Source organism: Peromyscus californicus, unplaced genomic scaffold, assembly GCF_007827085.1.
Source record: "Peromyscus californicus insignis strain IS unplaced genomic scaffold, ASM782708v3 Scaffold_13__1_contigs__length_99412109, whole genome shotgun sequence".
Taxonomy (NCBI): domain Eukaryota; kingdom Metazoa; phylum Chordata; class Mammalia; order Rodentia; family Cricetidae; genus Peromyscus; species Peromyscus californicus.
Genome location: NW_026294424.1, coordinates 92,331,459 through 92,349,825, shown reverse-complemented (window position 1 = coordinate 92,349,825; position 18,367 = coordinate 92,331,459). Strand labels below are relative to the sequence as shown.

The 18,367-nt window shown below is 43.7% G+C and overlaps 1 protein-coding gene across 9 annotated transcripts in view; it reads left to right on the top strand.

Annotated features, from left to right (window-relative positions):
• Positions 1-18,367, top strand: part of Wdfy3 (WD repeat and FYVE domain containing 3) — a 250,490-nt gene that overhangs the window by 136,677 nt on the left and 95,446 nt on the right. For 8 of the 9 annotated variants that reach the window (XM_052735532.1, XM_052735528.1, XM_052735531.1 and 5 more), the window contains 9 exons: positions 1,079-1,162; positions 5,980-6,157; positions 7,066-7,280; positions 9,978-10,090; positions 12,045-12,276; positions 13,289-13,389; positions 13,510-13,728; positions 15,252-15,433; positions 16,699-16,930. In XM_052735532.1, the coding sequence (XP_052591492.1) occupies positions 1,079-1,162; positions 5,980-6,157; positions 7,066-7,280; positions 9,978-10,090; positions 12,045-12,276; positions 13,289-13,389; positions 13,510-13,728; positions 15,252-15,433; positions 16,699-16,930 (1,556 nt within the window). The remainder of the gene's footprint in view (positions 1-1,078; positions 1,163-5,979; positions 6,158-7,065; positions 7,281-9,977; positions 10,091-12,044; positions 12,277-13,288; positions 13,390-13,509; positions 13,729-15,251; positions 15,434-16,698; positions 16,931-18,367) is intronic. The other variant, XM_052735526.1, reaches the window with a different exon arrangement.

Here is an 18,367-nt window from a genome sequence, read left to right as displayed (position 1 = left end):
ACTAGGTGCATTGCATGTGAACGTGTTCATACTGGTTATCAGCTGGAGAAACGGTTATTATGATTCCTGTTTCCAGGCTGATAGCAGATAGCCTGTCATGCTTCACATTTCATAGTCTAGGAAAATAGCATGGCTCCCTAAAGAGACATACGGGTGTCTGGAACCATTCCTGTCAAGAGCCCGTCAGAATCATTTCCTCGCTCCTTCAGTAAACAAGTGTTTGATGGAGACCTACTGCATGCCAGGTCACTGTCCGTCCAGGCACTGAGACTTTTGTGTAGTGCTACCTGTGTCCTGGCCCCCTGCTCGCTGATAACGTACACACATAAATGTTTGCAGTGTTCAGTGACGCATAATGCGCTGGAAAAACCCAGGGTCCTGCACAGAAACACAGGAGAGCAACTTTACTCAGCATCATTCGTTTTCATTGCTTTGACTGTGTTTTCAGTTAACTTCCCACTTTAAAAGTAATATAGTCATGCTCTGATTTCTCTAGTTTAAGCATTATCTTTTTAATAGTTTCTAATTTTCTTTCATATAATAAAAGAGAATTTTCCATTTCAGCCATAAATAGACCAAGTAACCAGGGATTCTCATACGATTTATATTTTTTTGTTCTTGGAGTATCTACCTTTAAACATATACTGAGATGTTTCCTGCTTCTTAACAATATTTCTTAGTTATTAGTAGGTTTAAAACTCCAGGTACAATAGATGCTTTCTCATCTTGCGGTTAATTATTAACTGAGAAAGCAGGACGTTGTGTGTCCCTGGAGGCAGGAGCTGTGTAAAAGTGTGTAGACTCTGCTCTTTTCTCCTCTTTGCTACTGAGCCCAGTTCATACCCCTGAGTTGGTGGCCTCTGTTTAACAAGGTCCACATTAACACTGGGAGGAGCAGCCTCTGCCTCCAGCGGCTTTCCTGTTCTAGTCGGTCGTGTGTTGTGCTCCTCGTGGTCCTGGCTCCTGCAGAATTTGAAGCTGTCTCATGACTCTGACCCTGCATCTGTTGTGAAACTAACCAGCTGCCGCCGGCGGCGCTCTCTCCTCACCTCTAACCCGTCTGTTTTGTCATCTGTAGTCGCGCAGAGCAGATCCCTCCTTGCCTGACAAGCGAGTCTTCTCTCCCCTCTCCTTGGGGAACACCAGCTTTGTCCAGGAAAAGGTACTGGTCTTACCCGAGAAGTCAATCTGGAATGCTGGGGGTTTCCTGTGCTTACTTATGCGTTGATGTTTGTGCTTTGTAACGTAAGGTTCTTGTTTTGTTTAGGCTTGCTTTGGGGGACTTACAAAAGTACTTTTCAGGTTTTCAGATTGTTAGATTCCCTTGAGTATGTTGATGAAAATAGAAGGTGTCTATTCTATAAAAGTACGGGGGACATGTAGTATAGTTTTCACTGTTACTGTGATCTGTAGGGCAGGCATACCGCCTATTGAGAATATCGTCCTTGGGCTGGGGAGATGGCTCAGTGGGCGACGGGCTTGCTGCACAAGCCTGATGGCCGGAGTTCAGATCCCAGAACTCTTGGAAAAGCAGGTGTCTGTAATCCCAGTGTTTAGAAGGGGAGATGCGAGGCAGTAATAAGAGACTCTCAGAAAGTTCATGGGTCACCTAGCTTGGCATGCACAGTGTAAACAAGAGAGACTGTCTCAAACAAGGGGGACGCAAGGACTGGTACCTGAGGCTGGACTTGACCCCCCCACACACATGCATCATGCAGGTGCGTGCTGTGTTCCTTTATACCGCCCTCTTCCACTGTCCTCACACAGCATACATGACCCCAGGAAGCTGTGCATAGAGATGCTTACCCTAACCATGACCATCTCGCCATGCTGCAGGGGCACTTGTGTTGACCCCTGCTCTCCTGCAGTGTTCTCTCTTAAAGATAAAAGATCATGTGGGCTAACGCTCCCTCAAATAGACTGCTCCCCTTTCTCATGAGGGATTGTTGCAGGCATCCTGGTTTTACTGTTATTACAAAGTGAACCTCATAGCCCTTGAAGGAAATGTGTATTTTCTCAGTCAGGTTCAACTGGTTGAAATATGAAGCTGTAACAGAGACAAATCTAAGTTTTGAAAAAGGGGAGGAAAAAAAAAACTTAAGTTTTTACTTTCATATTTCCCATGAAAATGTGTAAGCTGGTCCATGTCATTGCACATTTAAATTTTATGAATTAAAGAAAAAAGAGCAAAAGAGCAGGTGATGAGCCGAGAAGAGTTGAGATCCATGTGAGAGTCTGTGAGCAGCTGCACCTAGTCTGCTCAGCCTGTGCGGTTGGCGGCACGCATGCTTGCTTCCTCCTCTGCTGACCTCGCAGGCTGCTGCCACTCCTCAGCTCCTGGAGGAACAGCTCCAATTGGGGTGTATGAAAATGAATCTGAGAGTCTGTCTTATTAATGACAGTTGTTCAGATTACAAAACAAATATAATTGTGGATGAGGGATCAAAAATGTCACACATTCTGTATTTTTTTTCTGTGCCAGGAAGTTCAGTCAACAGATTGAAATTTTCGTTTTTATTGAATGCACATGAGCTTTTTTGTTCTTATTCCATGAGCAATATAGTCTAAGAACCAGTGTATTGAATATGATAAATAATCTAGGTAAGAGAATGTGCCCAAACTACAAGCACATATTACCCCATTTATATGTAAACTTGAACATGCTTGGAATTGGCTCACCAGAGGGTCTAGTTCTAATCCCCTGGGAAATGCAGGGCCAACTAAATCCCCATTGAAATACCCATTAGGGAGGTGAGCATACATTTTATTTTTTGTCTTAAATTTATACTGGGGCTTGTATCCCATTACAATTAATCATGAATAGTTTTAAATAAATTTAGCATGTTTAATGTATTTGTACCCTCAAATGTCTTTTTCTTTTTTGTGTGGTACTATGAGTAAATAGGGCTTTATGCATGCCAAATTATTTTCTCTTTAAGAATTGATCTGGGAGGAGGGGACTAGACCTACCTGGACTGAGTCTACCAGGTTGACCTCAGTCTGTGGGGAAGGCTTTGCCCTGGAGGAGATGGGAATGGGGGGGGGGGGGGCGTTGGGGGGAAGGTGAGGGGGACGGGAGGGGGGAGAACAAGGGAATCCGTGACCGATATGTAGAACTGAATTGTATTGCAAAATAAATTAAAATAAATTTAAAAAAAAAAAAAAAGAATTGATCTTAAGTCAAGAAGACATACATTAGGTAAATTTGAGTTAATTCAGTATAGCTTTCTGTTGCAAAATTAAAAAACATTTAAGTTTGGACATTAATGTGTTCATGATCTCAAAAATTAGTAAATATTAGAGAAAGAATTATATGTATGAGGTAGCATGAAATTTTTAGTTTTAGTTTTCATATGAAATTACTATAACTCCTGATTTTAAAATGACTATATTATAAATGATAAAGACCTATAATTTGCTATGTTCTAAAATATTTAGTCCTTATATGTATTCGCTGAAACTCACAGAGTAGAAATTGACAGTCTAAAGAATATATTTCTTTTAAAAAAAATCTGGAAGCGTGTGTTATTTAAATGATGGTTGACAAAGAGAAATGCTTCTGTCTAGAGTTCTGTGTGGCTTTAAATCAGAATACGTTTTCATTGTTTGCAGTGAGCTCTGTAGAGATACGGGGACCTAAGGGAGAGCTGTCATTCAGGCAGCAGAGTGTGTGTGAAGAGCCCTAGTCATGTGCATTCTCCATCAGTCTTACAAACCGCTGCCACCTGACACTCTTCATGCCAAAATCAATATAGCCCAACCCCCACTGCTGGGGATTAATCATGACCACTTACACATGCCAGGAAAGCTTTCTCCCACTAAGCCGCATCCCAGCCCCCATGCCAGCAGTTTCAGGGTGCCATTTAGGTCAGGTTGTCCCCTCTTGAGTTATAATCAAGCAAATACTGCAATATATTTATTCACACATCCAAATATAGTACATCTTGAAATTAGAATAGTCATTTGTTCACGTTATTTCTAGAACTCCTCAACAAATTACATCAGCCAATGGGCATCTCTTCCTTTTGGCCTCACATGTTGAGTTTGTTGGCAAAGGACAGACCAGCCTTGTACTGTGTTTTCCAGATCGGCAGAACATCCCAACACTAAAGAAGTTTGAACTTCTGATCCTTGTCTTACATGAAAAGCCTGGGGGTTGTCTCTACTTTTAAAATAGGAAGAACTAGTCAGCCTCATGTTTGGGGAACTAAAACATGTGACTTTTCTATTACTTACAATTTAAGAGAAATAGGACAAGGTTATAGTTGAGCAGTGTTGAGAGGTGGGGAAGCAAAACACAAAATAGTCAAAACTATTCAAAACAGATCTGTGGGGAAGGTTGCAGCCATTAGTTACTGTACAGATACGTGTGCCTTGAAATACCTGGTAAAAACCAGATAGACTTTGAATATTTGACTACCAAAACAGGCTCACAAAACTTAATTGTATGGGAATTTAAGTTGGAGTATTAAGTAGCAATTTCTAGTAATTAAAAGTTATTACAGTATTCATATTAGCTGATGTTTGAAATATCATTTTATTCCCTTTGCAAACAGTTAGGTCTTGCTTGTGAATTAACTATTTAATAAACTTACCATAATCCATAATTAGAGATTGGTCATACCTATTAGATAAAAGTATTTTTAGGAATAAAAGGAACAAATATGAGGCAGCTACCTGTTAGTAAGATACACTTAGAAATCTTAGCTCTTCCTCTTTTAGAAGTATTTTTATTTTATGTATATGAGTGTTTTGTTTGTATGTGTGTGAGGGCACTGTCTGCTGTGCCTGGTGCCCGGAGAGGCCAGAAGAGGGTGACAGATCCCCGGAACTGGAGTTACACATAGTTGTGAGCTGCCAGGTGACTGCTGGGGACTGAACTGGAGGCCTCCGAAGAGCAGCAAGCACTCCTGACCTCTCGGCCGTCTCTCCAGCCCAGAAATCTTTCTTGATAAGTTTAGAAGTTAGTTCTTTCTGAATGTACCCAGCCTAATCCGGGGAGTAAAACCATGAATGGGTCCAGGATTGCTGACTTAAACAAAGGGAACACATGCACAGCTGATGCTTTCCTAGAATTTCTGTAAAAAGAGAATAGTACGTTTTTTGAAAACATGGCAGTGCCAGTTCTTTTACGAAGTCACTGAAGTGAGGCATCTGTTTCCCAAGCTGCTCCTGGGAGCTGGTGAACTGGGACAGCATGGCTCTTAGTGACAGAGCTCTGCCTTAGATTAGGCTGAGACCTACCCATTGGAACAAGCGTGCCCACAGGCCGTGGCTGCAGGTACCTGTTCCCGAGTGCTGGACAGCAGAAACGTGCGCTTCTGTGAATTGTAGATGTGTAGATTAAGAGGTGTAAGGAGGAGTCAGGAAATGGCTTGACTGTCCATCTGAACGAAGCGTGTTGTATAAAAGACACCTGCTCAGTTCATAAAGACTGAGTGTTCTCAGTAATAGTGGAGAGACACACAACTGTGAGGGAAGTTCCAGGTAAGCCCAAGACTTCTCAGCTGAGCCAGCACTCAGCTGCCTCTGCCCGAGTAGGCCACTTACACTGGGGGCTCACGATTCTGTTGCCCTTGGGTCAAGAGAAGATTCACACCACACAGGTAGTTTCAAAAGAATCTCATTGGGTGATGCAGTTTAGCTAGAGATCATCGAAACGGTCGTCTTCTTAGACTTGTGGCTCTTTCACCGGTCTTTTAGAACTATCTCTGGTGCAGGTGCCACTGTTGAGTGGAGTAACCAAAGAGTAGATGGTGCAGACAGTATGAGCCAAGAATCGAGACGTTGTCTGCATAACTCAGTGAGGTGGTGATACGCTGGCTTTGTTTTTTTAAATGCCCACTCATCAGGTCTTTTCTAGCTCCCTGAATGGCAAGGCTTTCTGCTTATCAATGGTTGAAAATGACAGGACAAGAGGAACGTGAACCAGGCATGTGACTTTAAGCGGAGTCTCAACCAGCCTTCCTTTTCTTGTAGGCATGCATTTCATTGCGTTTCGACTCCTCCTGTGTATCCTGCGAAAGGTGTCACTGACCTGAAACTTGATGTGACAAGTTCACCGCTACAGAGTTCCGACGCCGTCATCATCCACCCTGGAGCCATGTTGGCCATGCTGGACCTCCTGGCCTCTGTGGGCTCAGTGACACAGCCAGAAGTAAGCTGGGTTATGGTAGTTCTCTCCATGTTTAGTGAATGGAAGGAAAGTGTGTTTTCACCTGAGAAATAAGGACCAGGAAGAGCATGGAATATAGCTGACCCATCGCATCCTCAACAGGAAACACCTGTTTGAGCCGTGCTTTCCAGATATCGGCTATGTTTTTGAGAAGTTCATTTGGTACCGGTAGAACCCAGATGGTTGCTTCTGGTATGAGAGTCTCTCTGTTTCCCCTTGTAAATCCTGATCAGTGGTGGCCATGGCTAAGGGGTAACACAGAAGAAAAACTGCCTGCCTACAGGTACCACAGGAGCCTGTTTATCTGTTTCGTCTCGTAGCACCCAAAAGTTTGGGTGGTTTACAGTTGGGGTGATTATTTTTGCTAAAATGTTATATGGATTCTAAGCCCCAAAGTGTCACAAATGTGAATGACAAACTTCCTTTAAGCTAGTTACCTACTACCACGAAAAAGACTTATACCCCAGACATGGTGGCACACAGCTTTAGTCCCTCGAAAGTCAAAGGCCAGCCAGTCTCCGAGTGCGCAGCCAGCGTGTTCTACATATTAAGTTCCTGTCTACACAGTGATACCCTGCCTTAAAGAAAAGACAAGGAGACTTTACACCTGTTTCTATGGAAACAGAGCTACTATTATTGCATAATTGTGTTCAAAAAATGTCAAGGAGAACAGAGTTCAGTCAAGTATGCATGGAGCGAAATCAAAATGAGATTTCTGCTTGACCCTTAGTCTTCCATTGCTGTATTTATTGCTTTGAGCTAGTTTCTTAATTTATGTATGTTTTCCAGTAAATAAAACTTCAGATTACAAGTGGTGCTTCATGTAGAAAGAGCTGCCACCCATGTCACTAAGGATGCCCTGGTGGCATGCATCTCTTTGTATACTTTAGCATGCTTTGGACCTTCAACTGGCTGTGGCCAATCTTTTACAATCGCTGGTGCACACAGAGAGAAACCAGCAGGTCATGTGTGAAGCTGGTCTTCATGCACGGCTGCTGCAGAGGTGCAGCGCTGCCCTGGCTGACGAGGACCACTCGCTGCACCCACCCCTCCAGCGCATGTTTGAACGCTTAGCTTCCCAGGCCTTGGAGCCCATGGTGCTGAGGTGAGTGAATCCTTTTTCGTGTTTACCTGTTTGTAAAGGCAGTTCCTGGAGTCTTTGCATTTGAAGTGAGGGTCCTGTGCTCTATTCTGACCCTGTGGTGAAGGCCTGCAATCTCAGACACTCAGGAGGCTGGAACAGGATGGGGAGGTGGGTCACAAACGAAAGCCCTGACTGTTGGTGATAGCCTGGGGACCTTAGTGCCATGTTGTCTCACAGGGAAACATGGGTGAAGTCAGAGGATGTAGCTCAGTGGTAGAGTGCTCACTTAGCATGCAGAAGTCTTACGTCCAATGCCCAGTACCACAAAAAATAAAATGTTTTCTTTCATGGACGTAATTAAGCAAAGTATGGGCAAACTACAAAATGAACTAACTCTTTAGAAGTGGCAGGACTCCATTCCTGGCACTAAAGAGTCTGGGACAGGAGGATTGTGAGTTATGGCCAGACTGGCTACCACGGTGACACTTTGTCTCCAAAATTAAAGAAATAAATGGGCTGTGTGTGCTTTATGTCATACATATGTCACGCTCTTGTCCCCCCCATCCCTAATCTGTGGACACCGCTACTCTGTACTCCAGCACCATAATTGTGTCAGCTTGCACACACACTATAGAATATGTGACATTTATAGATCGATCATTTTTATTTATAGTGCTCCTGAGATACATGCATGTTTTTAATTATATTATTAATTAGTTCCTTTCTATTTATTGTTAAATAACATTCTGTGGTGTGAACATGCTACAGTTTTTGAATCACTCAAAATTGTATGTATGTATTTGTATGTGAATGTGTGTATATGCGCATGTACGCATGTGTGTGAGTGGCGGGAGAGGGGTTGTGCTGACAACCCAGGGCCTCATGCATGCTGGACAAGCACTTTACTTCTGAGCTGTATCTCTAGCTCAAGAAGAATGTATGTTTTAATTCGAGAGGGGTCAGTTTTCAACTTTTTTCTGGGGCTAGTGAGATGGCTCAGCAGTTGAGAGCATTGGTTGCTGTTGCAACAGACTCCAGTTTGATTCCCAGAACACACATGGGGACTTAGAACCCCTCTGTAACTCCAGGTCCAGGGGATCCAAAACCCTCTTCTGGCCTCTGTGCACAGCAATACACAGAGGCAAAATTCCCATACTCATGAAATTAATATAAGTAAGTCTTTTTAAAAAACATGTTTTTCCTGTTTTCTTTGAAATATAGCCAAATAGATCTGGTAATACATTACCTTGTTCCTTTATTTTTACAAACATAACTATAGTTTATCATTCTGAGATAGTACACTACTCTGTGATTATTCTTGTCTTGTGTCAAAGTACTGTTATCATGAAACTTGCAAAGCTTTTCAAAAGCATGGCTGAGATGTTATTTGTGATTTTTAAAGCACATTGCAAAATTACTGTGAAGAAAACCACTTGACATAAACGTGTCGAACAGCATTGTGTCGGGTGCATGACCCCTCCGTGACAAGGTTCTAAAGGACTCCTACTGTGTGTGATGCCTGGACGCTATGCTGGATGTGTGCACACATCCAAGAGGACATGCTCGACAGATGCATCTCCTAGCCCTTTGCAATACTCTATAGATTCTTTCTGGTACTAAAATAAGAACAAGAAGAACAAGAAGTTAGCTTATTTTGTAACTGTTACAGGGATGAGGTCTTGTTTACCTATTATTACATGCTATTATTTAAACCCTTACTCTATTTGAGATATAAGGAAAACATTGGTAATCAGATAATGGAAGGAGCTTTATCTGAAAAAAAAATGTACAGCCTAGGAAAGGAATATAGTCACATAAGCAGGAAATTAAAATACTGTATAGAAAATTCTGTAATAGCAGTGTTACAGAATATTTAAGGGCAACTTACCCAAAAATTTTAGGGAGGGTGGCACAGAGCCAGCTGGCTTTTTAAAGGATGGCAATTTAAAAATAGAATACGGAAGGCAACCAGGATGAAATCCAGGGGCAATGCCCTTCGCAGTGAGAGAGACAGACGTGACAGTCCAGTGCACTCCTGTGACAAGAAGACCAAGCTGGATTTGTGGGTGGGGAGAAAGAGGGTGCCACAAAGCCCAAGTGGAAGACAGACATCATGTCACCTGTGGTGTCCCATGCCAGCCTTTTGGGGAGTTGGGGCTTTCACCTGCTCAGAAGGAACAGCCACTGAAGTGTTAGCAAGGCAGTGACAGTCTGCAGGTTTGAATTTTGAAGGACAGTAATGAGTAGGTTGTGTTAGGACGAGGTGGGAGTCACAGGAGGTAATGAAGACTGCTTCTAGAGTACAAAAACAGGGTGGTTGGTCTGGGTAATAGTAGAGGACTGGAAAGGAAGGAGCAGATTAGGGACAGTTTGAGAAAGTAGGATTAGCATGATTTGGGGATTTTATGAACGTGGAAAGCAAAGTAAATGAGAAGAATCCGAACACACTTCAGTGATGTTTGGGTAGAAGGTGATGTATGGAAGTGGGACACTCGGAACCTTTTTTAGGTTGTGAAAAATGTACGTTAGGAAATGCATAGTAGAGGTACAGGCATATAGTGATTATAATATGAAGTTAGCATCACGTGCTGCATCATAATAACTTTCTCTTGTATTGTAACTACTCTAACTCCTTATGCCCCGCCTCCACCCCCTCGACGTGATGTGTTGCTTTGTAATAGTCTCAGCCAAGGAGTACCTTTGCGTTCTCTTCTTTAGGGAGTTTTTACGCCTGGCAAGTCCTTTGAATTGTGGCGCCTGGGACAAAAAGCTGCTGAAGCAATACAGGGTTCACAAACCGAGTTCACTGAGCTGCGAGCCGGAGCTGAGAAGTAAGCTGAGTTTTGGAATTCTTTGTCTTGGTTTATTTTGTTAATGAAATCCTTAATGGATATTTATGATAATTTTTAGAAACAGAAGAGTTTGTTGCTGTTTAAGCAGTGACACAAGAGAGCAGTTCAGGTTCTCTTGATGTGATGGATAAGGAGTGATGGGTCGTGCAAGGATACAGGCAGATTAGCCCCTGGTGTGGAAGAGGGAGTACCCCATCTCAGAGGAGATACCCTCTCTTTCCCAAGTAGCCCATGCTGTCCAGACTGGAGAGTGGCTGATTAGATTGTTTAAATGGAGCAGTGTATTTGCAGGACAGCTGAAGGACGGGAAATTAGAACTCAACAAATACAACAGCAGGCCTGCGAGGGAAAGAGGGGATCAGATGGCTTCTGGAGGAAGGTGGTCCTGTGTCCAGAGGGAGGTGTCCTGCGGGTCATTCATGGGAACCAGTCAACTCATCCGCAAAATAGCTTGAATGAGCGCAGGCAAGCTAGAATGGAGTCAACAGAGGAGGGAGGGGGTCCGGAGGAGATGTGGTCTCCTAGACAACTGTAGTGGGTTTGCTGATAGCCTCCAGGGAGATGTCATGCTGAGCGGAGGAAAGAGAAGTGACCTCGGAGTGAGCAGAATGGAGGCACTGACCACTAGTCTGTCAGTGTCATGGGACACCAACAGGCACCATCCACCCCAAACTGGTGAGAAATAGCTCAGTGGAGCCCAGCTGCACCCGATTCCATCCTGTGGTTTTTGGATTTCCTTCCATGGTTAATTCTGTGGTTTTGTGCATTTTTTCCTTTACGATTCCTTCTGGATCATGCTGGCCATGGTGGTCCATGATAAGGTGGACTTAGAATGACCATTAAATAGACAATGCCAGTGCCTAGACGGTCCTTAGGAAGCTAGAGTGACTACTTTTCCTTGGCTTTGATGGCTGGCCATTAATCCTGTGCTAGGAAGCTGCTCTGTCCCTGAGGTGCATCCTCCCTATCCACTGCGGCTGCTTTGAGAGGCAGTAATATACATCAGGATCATTCCCTTCAGTTCTGAGGTGAGACTTCTGAAGTTAGATTACCAACCTGCCGCCATTGTTTCCTGCTACCGGTCATCACCACTGTTACTGCTGTGTTATGGAGACTTAAGATCTTTTGAGTTCCAGCAGGGTTTCATGGGAAGGCAGGATATATTACAGTTTTTCATGCTCATTAATATACATCCCCTTTGTGTATTTTTGTTTCCTTTTGTGTTTTACACAGTTCTTTAGAACTGAGTTGTAATTTCCTTTGTTACAATAGAGACAAAAGTAGTTAGTCCCTAAAAAAGTATTAAAACACTATCATGGTTGACCTAGCACCAGACACACTGAAGATACCATGGAGAAGTTCTTCAGAGGGAACGCTTTCTGTGTTGCATTTAAGGTGTTCCCTGGAAGGACAGGACTGTTTATCACCACTTGTGTACACACAGGGAGCCTTAAACTCAGTGTTTTCACGATCATGTTTGATCCCGATAGATCTGAGGATACAAAAGGTGGGGAAGACAGGGGAAATGAGTGTTGCTCTTCATCTCCGAGATCCTCAGTTTCTTTCTGTGATGGTGCTCTTGAACAAAACTGTTTTCCTTTCAAAGAGAGATGATGAGAAGTGCTGTTGTGAATAGAGCGGCGCACACCCCTTACCTGAGACGTCGTTCCATTGTGGGGGGGGGAGGCCTTGAGTGGTGACCGTGGGCACTCAGATCCTCTTTAATTCTCGGTGTCTGGTGTGTCTGCGGTGTGCATGCTGCTTTGATAGTAAGGTAAAAAAGGAAAGCAAGCTCTTCGAGTTGGAAAGGGAATATACACCATTGCAACTGCACAAGTGTCCTTGGTATCAACCAAGAAAATTCTAGGGTGTGACATTAACTCATCTGGTAAAGTTGCTTTGAAATTCAGCGTGTTTTCCTGCTGCCTTGCAGGCAGTATGGTCACCTCCCTGGAAGGTCTGGGCTCTGACAACGTGTTCAGTTTCCATGAAGATAACCATTACAGGATAAGCAAAAGTCTAGTAAAGTCTGCAGAAGGAAGCACTGTGCCCTTGACCAGGGTAAAGTGTCTCGTCTCCATGACAACCCCTCATGACATCAGACTTCATGGCTCATCTGTTACGCCAGCATTCGTTGAATTTGACACATCCCTTGAAGGCTATGGGTAAGGAAACTGCAAAGTAGCCGGGCCTTGCTCTGTTAGGGCCTTGCTCTACCATCATGAGCCTCGTTGAGATCTTTGCAAACAGACTTGATTTAAACTGCTGGGTTAAACTATGCTGTGATACATTCTGAACTGTGTGTTTTCAAGTAATTTGGGTTCTTTGAGTATACTGTTTGTAGGTTTACCTTTCTGAATTACTTATCATATTAACCATATTGGTATAATAATGGAGTTCATAATTGAGGACCATGGTTGAATAAGGTTTTCTAAGTGTGATTGTGGATGAAATCTCTTTACTGGGTCACATTCAGCTCATTCATGTATTTTCTCTGAGTGGCAGAATTGTGTCATCCTCGACAGAAGCTGCTGGAATGGAGGAAGTATCTTATCTGGCCCCTTCTAGAGAGTTAGCCAACTCTTGGTTTAATCAGTGTGAGCTGTAGATAATAGATAAACTTAGGTGGAAAGCTCTGATTGAGTTCTATCATCCTATCTCAAACTTATGTAGGATAATGTATGAGTGTATGATGGATAATGTCAGCTGTATGTCTACTCAGTGACATCAGTGATGTCAGATGAGTAACTAAATATCCTGAGACTGCTACAGTTACAAAAGCAAAGACTCTATAGTGAACCTCCAAATTTGTGAAGTCCACTAGCCTCAGAGTATCCACAAATATGTCCAATTGCTGAATTATGATGAAGCACTGCAGGAAGATTTTTTTTTTTCTGTGATAATGAAATTACTGAGTGTTTTGATTGAGATTGTATGTTTGTTTTGCATATGCAAATTTAACCATAATTTTAAGTAATTTAAATTTTACACGCTCCTGCTAGGGGTGTGAAAGTATATCATTTGATGGTCTCACATTACTAAAAGGCAGGAAGGGCTCTGGTGGCCTCAGATGTACCTCATACTCTCTAATCCCCAGCTACAGTTACATACTTGTTTTGCATGTCCACTGTGTAAAAACAGAGTGGCTCTCTAACTCGGGTGTGTTTTCTTCACCAGCTGCCTGTTTCTGCCCAGCTTGGCTCCCCATAACGCCCCTACCAATAACGCTGTCACAACGGGTCTTACTGATGGGGCCGTGGTCAGTGGCATTGGTTCCGGTAAGTGGTGTTCCTTTCTCGGTAGATACTTTCACTAACAGCTCATGGGCTGTTCCTGCCTCCTAAGAACGTAAAGGGGAGCCACAAAGCCCTTTCATCCTTTCTCTCCTCTGGCTCTAGGTGAGAGGTTCTTCCCTCCTCCTTCTGGCCTAAGCTATTCCTGCTGGTTCTGCATTGAACGCTTCAGTTCTCCTCCAAATAACCACCCTGTCAGGCTCCTCACGGTTGTGCGGCGAGCGAATTCCTCTGAGCAGCATTATGTGTGCCTGGCCATAGTTCTGTCTGCCAAAGACCGGTCCTTGATCGTTTCCACGAAGGAGGAGCTACTCCAAAATTACGGTTGGTGTCAGCTTCTTTCTGTTCATGATTCTACAAGAGAAAAATCCACCTTAATTAATATTGGTTTGTAAGTTCAAAGTGATAATCCTCATCTAGCTTTCATTAGGCTAGTATAGAACAGGTTATGTGGATTCTTGCATGTATATTCTTGGAGAATTTCGTACATGTATGCTGCGTCCTGGGGGTCAAACTCGGGTCATCAGGCCCAGTAGCAAGTGCCTTTACCCAAGCGCCTTTTCACAGAGCTGGTTGTGTGTGTGTGTGTGTGTGTGTGTGTGTGTGGTCTGTTACTGTGACCTGAGACCATCTCCACTTTCCATGTGGTCCCTCGGCCCTCCTCCTGTTGTCCATCACCCAGTGGATTTGCAGCTGTGGTATCTTAACTCCTCAAGGAATTCTCATTCTCAAAGATAATCTGATGTTTTACTGTAATAGCTATGTTCATAGGCCAGAGTAAAACTTGGTGTTTTGTTTGTATTTATTTCATATAATTGCAACTTGACTCTTAAACGTATTTATTTGTGTGTTCTTTCTTGTCTGCTTTAAGTTGTGTGGTTATGGGTTATGTTAGCTCCTTCCTCCCCCTTTTAAATGTGGTTTTAACCTTCTCCCTGATGTCTGCCTCACTACAAATAGTAAGAAAGGGTAGGATTGGCTTATAGTTCAGGGGAGGACTACGTGTTGACATGTGTCCGGCTCTGGATTTGACTCCTCACATCATAAAGAAGAACAAACAAAACAAAAGACAGTACGTTAATTTTCAACTAGATGAGCATTAAAATTAAATTCATATAAACCCATTGTTTCTTTTTTTTTTGGTTTTTCGAGACAGGGTTTCTCTGTGTAGCTTTGCGCCTGTCCTGGAACTCACTTGGTAGCCCAGGCTAGCCTCGAACTCACGGAGATCCGCCTGGCTCTGCCTCCCGAGTGCTGGGATTAAAGGCGTGCGCCACCACCGCCCGGCTTATTCCATTGTTTCTTTTTACTCTTATAGTTGATCAAATTTATTCTGAACAGATTATTGGGAATGGAGATGGCAAGGACCCGGGAGGGGTTGGGGTGGGAGAAGTTTGGAGGGAGAAAGGGAAGGGAGTACTGTTGTAATTAAATCACAACCTCGAAAAGAAAGTTCTCAGTGTTCTGTGATCTTACTGTTTTCATATGAGTAAACCTGCTGTTTCTTAGCATGGTGTGGCTAGTGCTACTTATCAGGCAGAAGGGGGTAGAGTTAGCTAGGGAAGTCGGCAAGAGGGGATAGCTGCAGGACCGAGTTCTCCCGGGAGGCAAGAGCATGGAACAGTGGATGCTCTCCACACTGTGCCACGCAGCGCCTCTTCCTGCAGCTGCTGTCCTGAGGTTCTGAACAGGCAGGACGAACACAGACCAGCAACAGGTCTGTGGGATAGGCAGCGTGCCTTCCTCTGAGTCCAGGACAAACTGTCAAAATACGCTGCTGTAGAGATGCAGATTACAGAACAGGGGCGCTGTGGACAAGTGCTCTGACTCTCTCCCCCCTGTGTTAGTTGATGATTTCAGTGAAGAATCCTCCTTCTATGAGATCCTCCCATGCTGTGCCCGCTTCCGATGTGGAGAGCTGATCGTGGAGGGACAGTGGCATCACCTGGTCCTGCTGATGAGCAAAGGCATGCTGAAGAACAGCACTGCAGCCCTCTATATCGATGGGCAGCTTGTCAGCACTGTCAAGGTAAGCATTCTGCACCAGGAAACAGCTGTCCTCAAAACAGCTCCAGAGAGAAGATGATGGGGTATGGGCGTGCGCATGCAGCTGTGTGTGACGTTTGAAGTGAGTCTCTGGACTCTCCAGTAGATTGCTTCTTATTAATATTATTGAAAATTAAAAACATCAGATTTTAGGATTGAGGGGTACACAGCATTATGTGTGCACAAACAAACACACAGAGAGACACACACACACATACACAGATATGCACATACACTATGTATAATCAGGGGCTAGTGTAACTGGGGTTTTTTCTGTGTCCCGCCTGGCCCGAGGTCAGGACAAATTTCTCACCCACAGTCCTGAAGCCTTTTATAAAATAGTCACACAGAGGCTTAATATTATTTATAACTGCTCGGCCATTAGCTCAGGCCTACCACTGACTAGCTCTTACACTTAAACTCAGCCCATTTCTGTTAATCTGTATGTCGCCACATGTCCAGTGGCTTTACCTGTGTGCCATTACATGCTGCTTCCTGGACGGCGGACTAGCATCTCCTGACTCAGCCTTCTTCTTCCGAGAATTCTCCTCCCTGCTTATCCCGCCTATACTTCCTGCCTGGCCACTGGCCAATCAGCATTTTATTAAACTAGTATACAAAATTATTATCCTACAATGGTCTAGTATGAACATGCGGGTCTTCATCCACATGCTTGTGAACATGCCAGGACCATTTTTTAATATACATAGAATGATAGATGTGATTTGAAGTTGGCTGATGTTATGAAAAAAAAATCATCAGAAATGTCCCTCACGTGTGACAGAAGCCGCTTTTACAGGCAGCACCTCAGTTCCTCATCTCTTACACTCTACCTAAATACATATTTATTTAAAATGAGTTGATTGATAATTAAGATGTCTCATCGGTAAACAAAAGCATTTTCAACTCTAAGAATGTCAGTCAACCATGCCCATCTTGTATTGTGATAATATATGTGCATATAAATTATAGATTCTGTTTTTTTAAAATAGTAAGATACTTTTAGTCAGTAATTTTAATTAGGCTCAAAAGCGATTTCATTGTAGAACTATGAACACTACATTTTCAGAGAAGTACCATTAATTTGATAATCAGACCACAGGCAGCGAATTTGATGACAGACTTCATAGTACTGCATTGAATGCCCCCTTACAGACCTAGCGTCTTGCCCTTGTGTTTCTCAACGCTGGAAAGCCGTGTGGCCTTGAGATAAGAACGCAGTTACTCACGCTTGTGTCTTCCTTGCAGCTGCACTACGTCCACAGCACCCCTGGGGGCTCAGGCTCTGCAAATCCCCCGGTGCTGAGCACAGTCTACGCCTACATTGGTACTCCACCTGCGCAACGGCAGACCGCGTCCCTGGTCTGGCGCCTGGGACCCACTCATTTCCTCGAGGAGGTTTTACCCCCTTCTGGTGTCACCACTGTCTATGAACTTGGACCAAATTACGTTGGGAGTTTCCAGGCTGTCTGCATGCCGTGTGAGTAACTTATCCTCAGGTCCTGAAGCTGTACGGCACATGACTTCTGCACCGTAGATTCATGTATGTGTAGGGCTGGTATATGTTTGCCTGGGAAAGTAAGTGCTGTTCCCACTTCTTTTCTTCAGGATAATTTTATTGATGACTCCTGTTAAAAATGTTCTCCTCAAGGTGAGGCTATAGCTCAGGGTTAGGGTGCTTTGCTAACATGCCTGGGCCTTGAGTTCAATCCCCCACACTGCAAATAAGGAGACAGATTAAAAAATATATAGTGCTCCTCCCAATTACACTGTACTTTACTTTTCTGACAGGGTTTCTCTCTGTAGTTTTGGTGCCTGTCCTGGATCTCGCTCTGTAGACCAGGCTGGCCTCGAACTCACAGAGATCCACCTGGCTCTGCCTCCTGTGTGCTGGAATTAAAGGCGTGTGCCACCACTGCCTGGCAACACTGTACTTTTCTGATTCATTATCTACTCACTAATTAATTTTCCAGGTTTTCTTCTTGGAACAAAGATGAAGGTTTTCACCCTATTAGAGGCCAACTTCAACCCTGTGTATTTTTTCTGTTACTTCTATTACGTGAAGCAGTTTAAATGTTAAAACAGGAACAAGTGGGTCCAGTAAACAAAAACATATTCTCAAGATTAAAGCTGTCATTCCTAATAGTCCACTTTTTGAAATCCCTTTTTCCAAAAGAAATACAGAATAAAAGAAAGTGATGTTTGACTACAGTTTATTTTTGGCACCCAGATGTGTTACATCTGCCTTTTTGTAGTTCTGATTCCACTCATGGTCTCAGAAGTTACAGCAAATGAATTCTAAATGTTCACCAGCTTGTTGATGATTGAGTACTTCATGTGCTTACTCGGCATTGATTTACAGTGTCTAATAAGAGCTGACCCTGGGAACTTTCCATGCGCCACGTCCTTTAATGTGCCCCAAAGGCATTTGTGTTCACTGCTCTTCTCGTGTGTATTTATTTATCTCAAAACAGTGTGTTAGCTCCTGCCATTATCACTTTCATTTCATCAGTGAAGAAACTGAGGCAGAGACAGACGACAAATAGATTTACCATGTAGATACTAAGTAGTAAAGCAAGATTCCAAAATGTGTGGTTTTTTTCCCCACCCTGCCGTGCAGTCTTGTCCTGAGGGGTGTGGGAGGTGTGGGTGAGTGTGCTTGACAAGCAGAGACCCGAGTCCCACTAAGCTGGAGGCACTCATGCGTTCTCACGCCTTTCCGTGTAGACTGAAGTGTTGGGTGGTTGTTAGGTAACGGTTAACACTCTTTGGCCTCCTCTGCAGTAGGCCTTATGGAAGGAGCTGTGGGGGTAAAACAGTGTAGAAGTGTGTGGCTGCCAAGTCCTCTCCTATACTGTACTCGGAGAAGTGGACTGGAGCTAACAAAGTAAAATGGCTTTGCAGTCTGGCTGTCTTT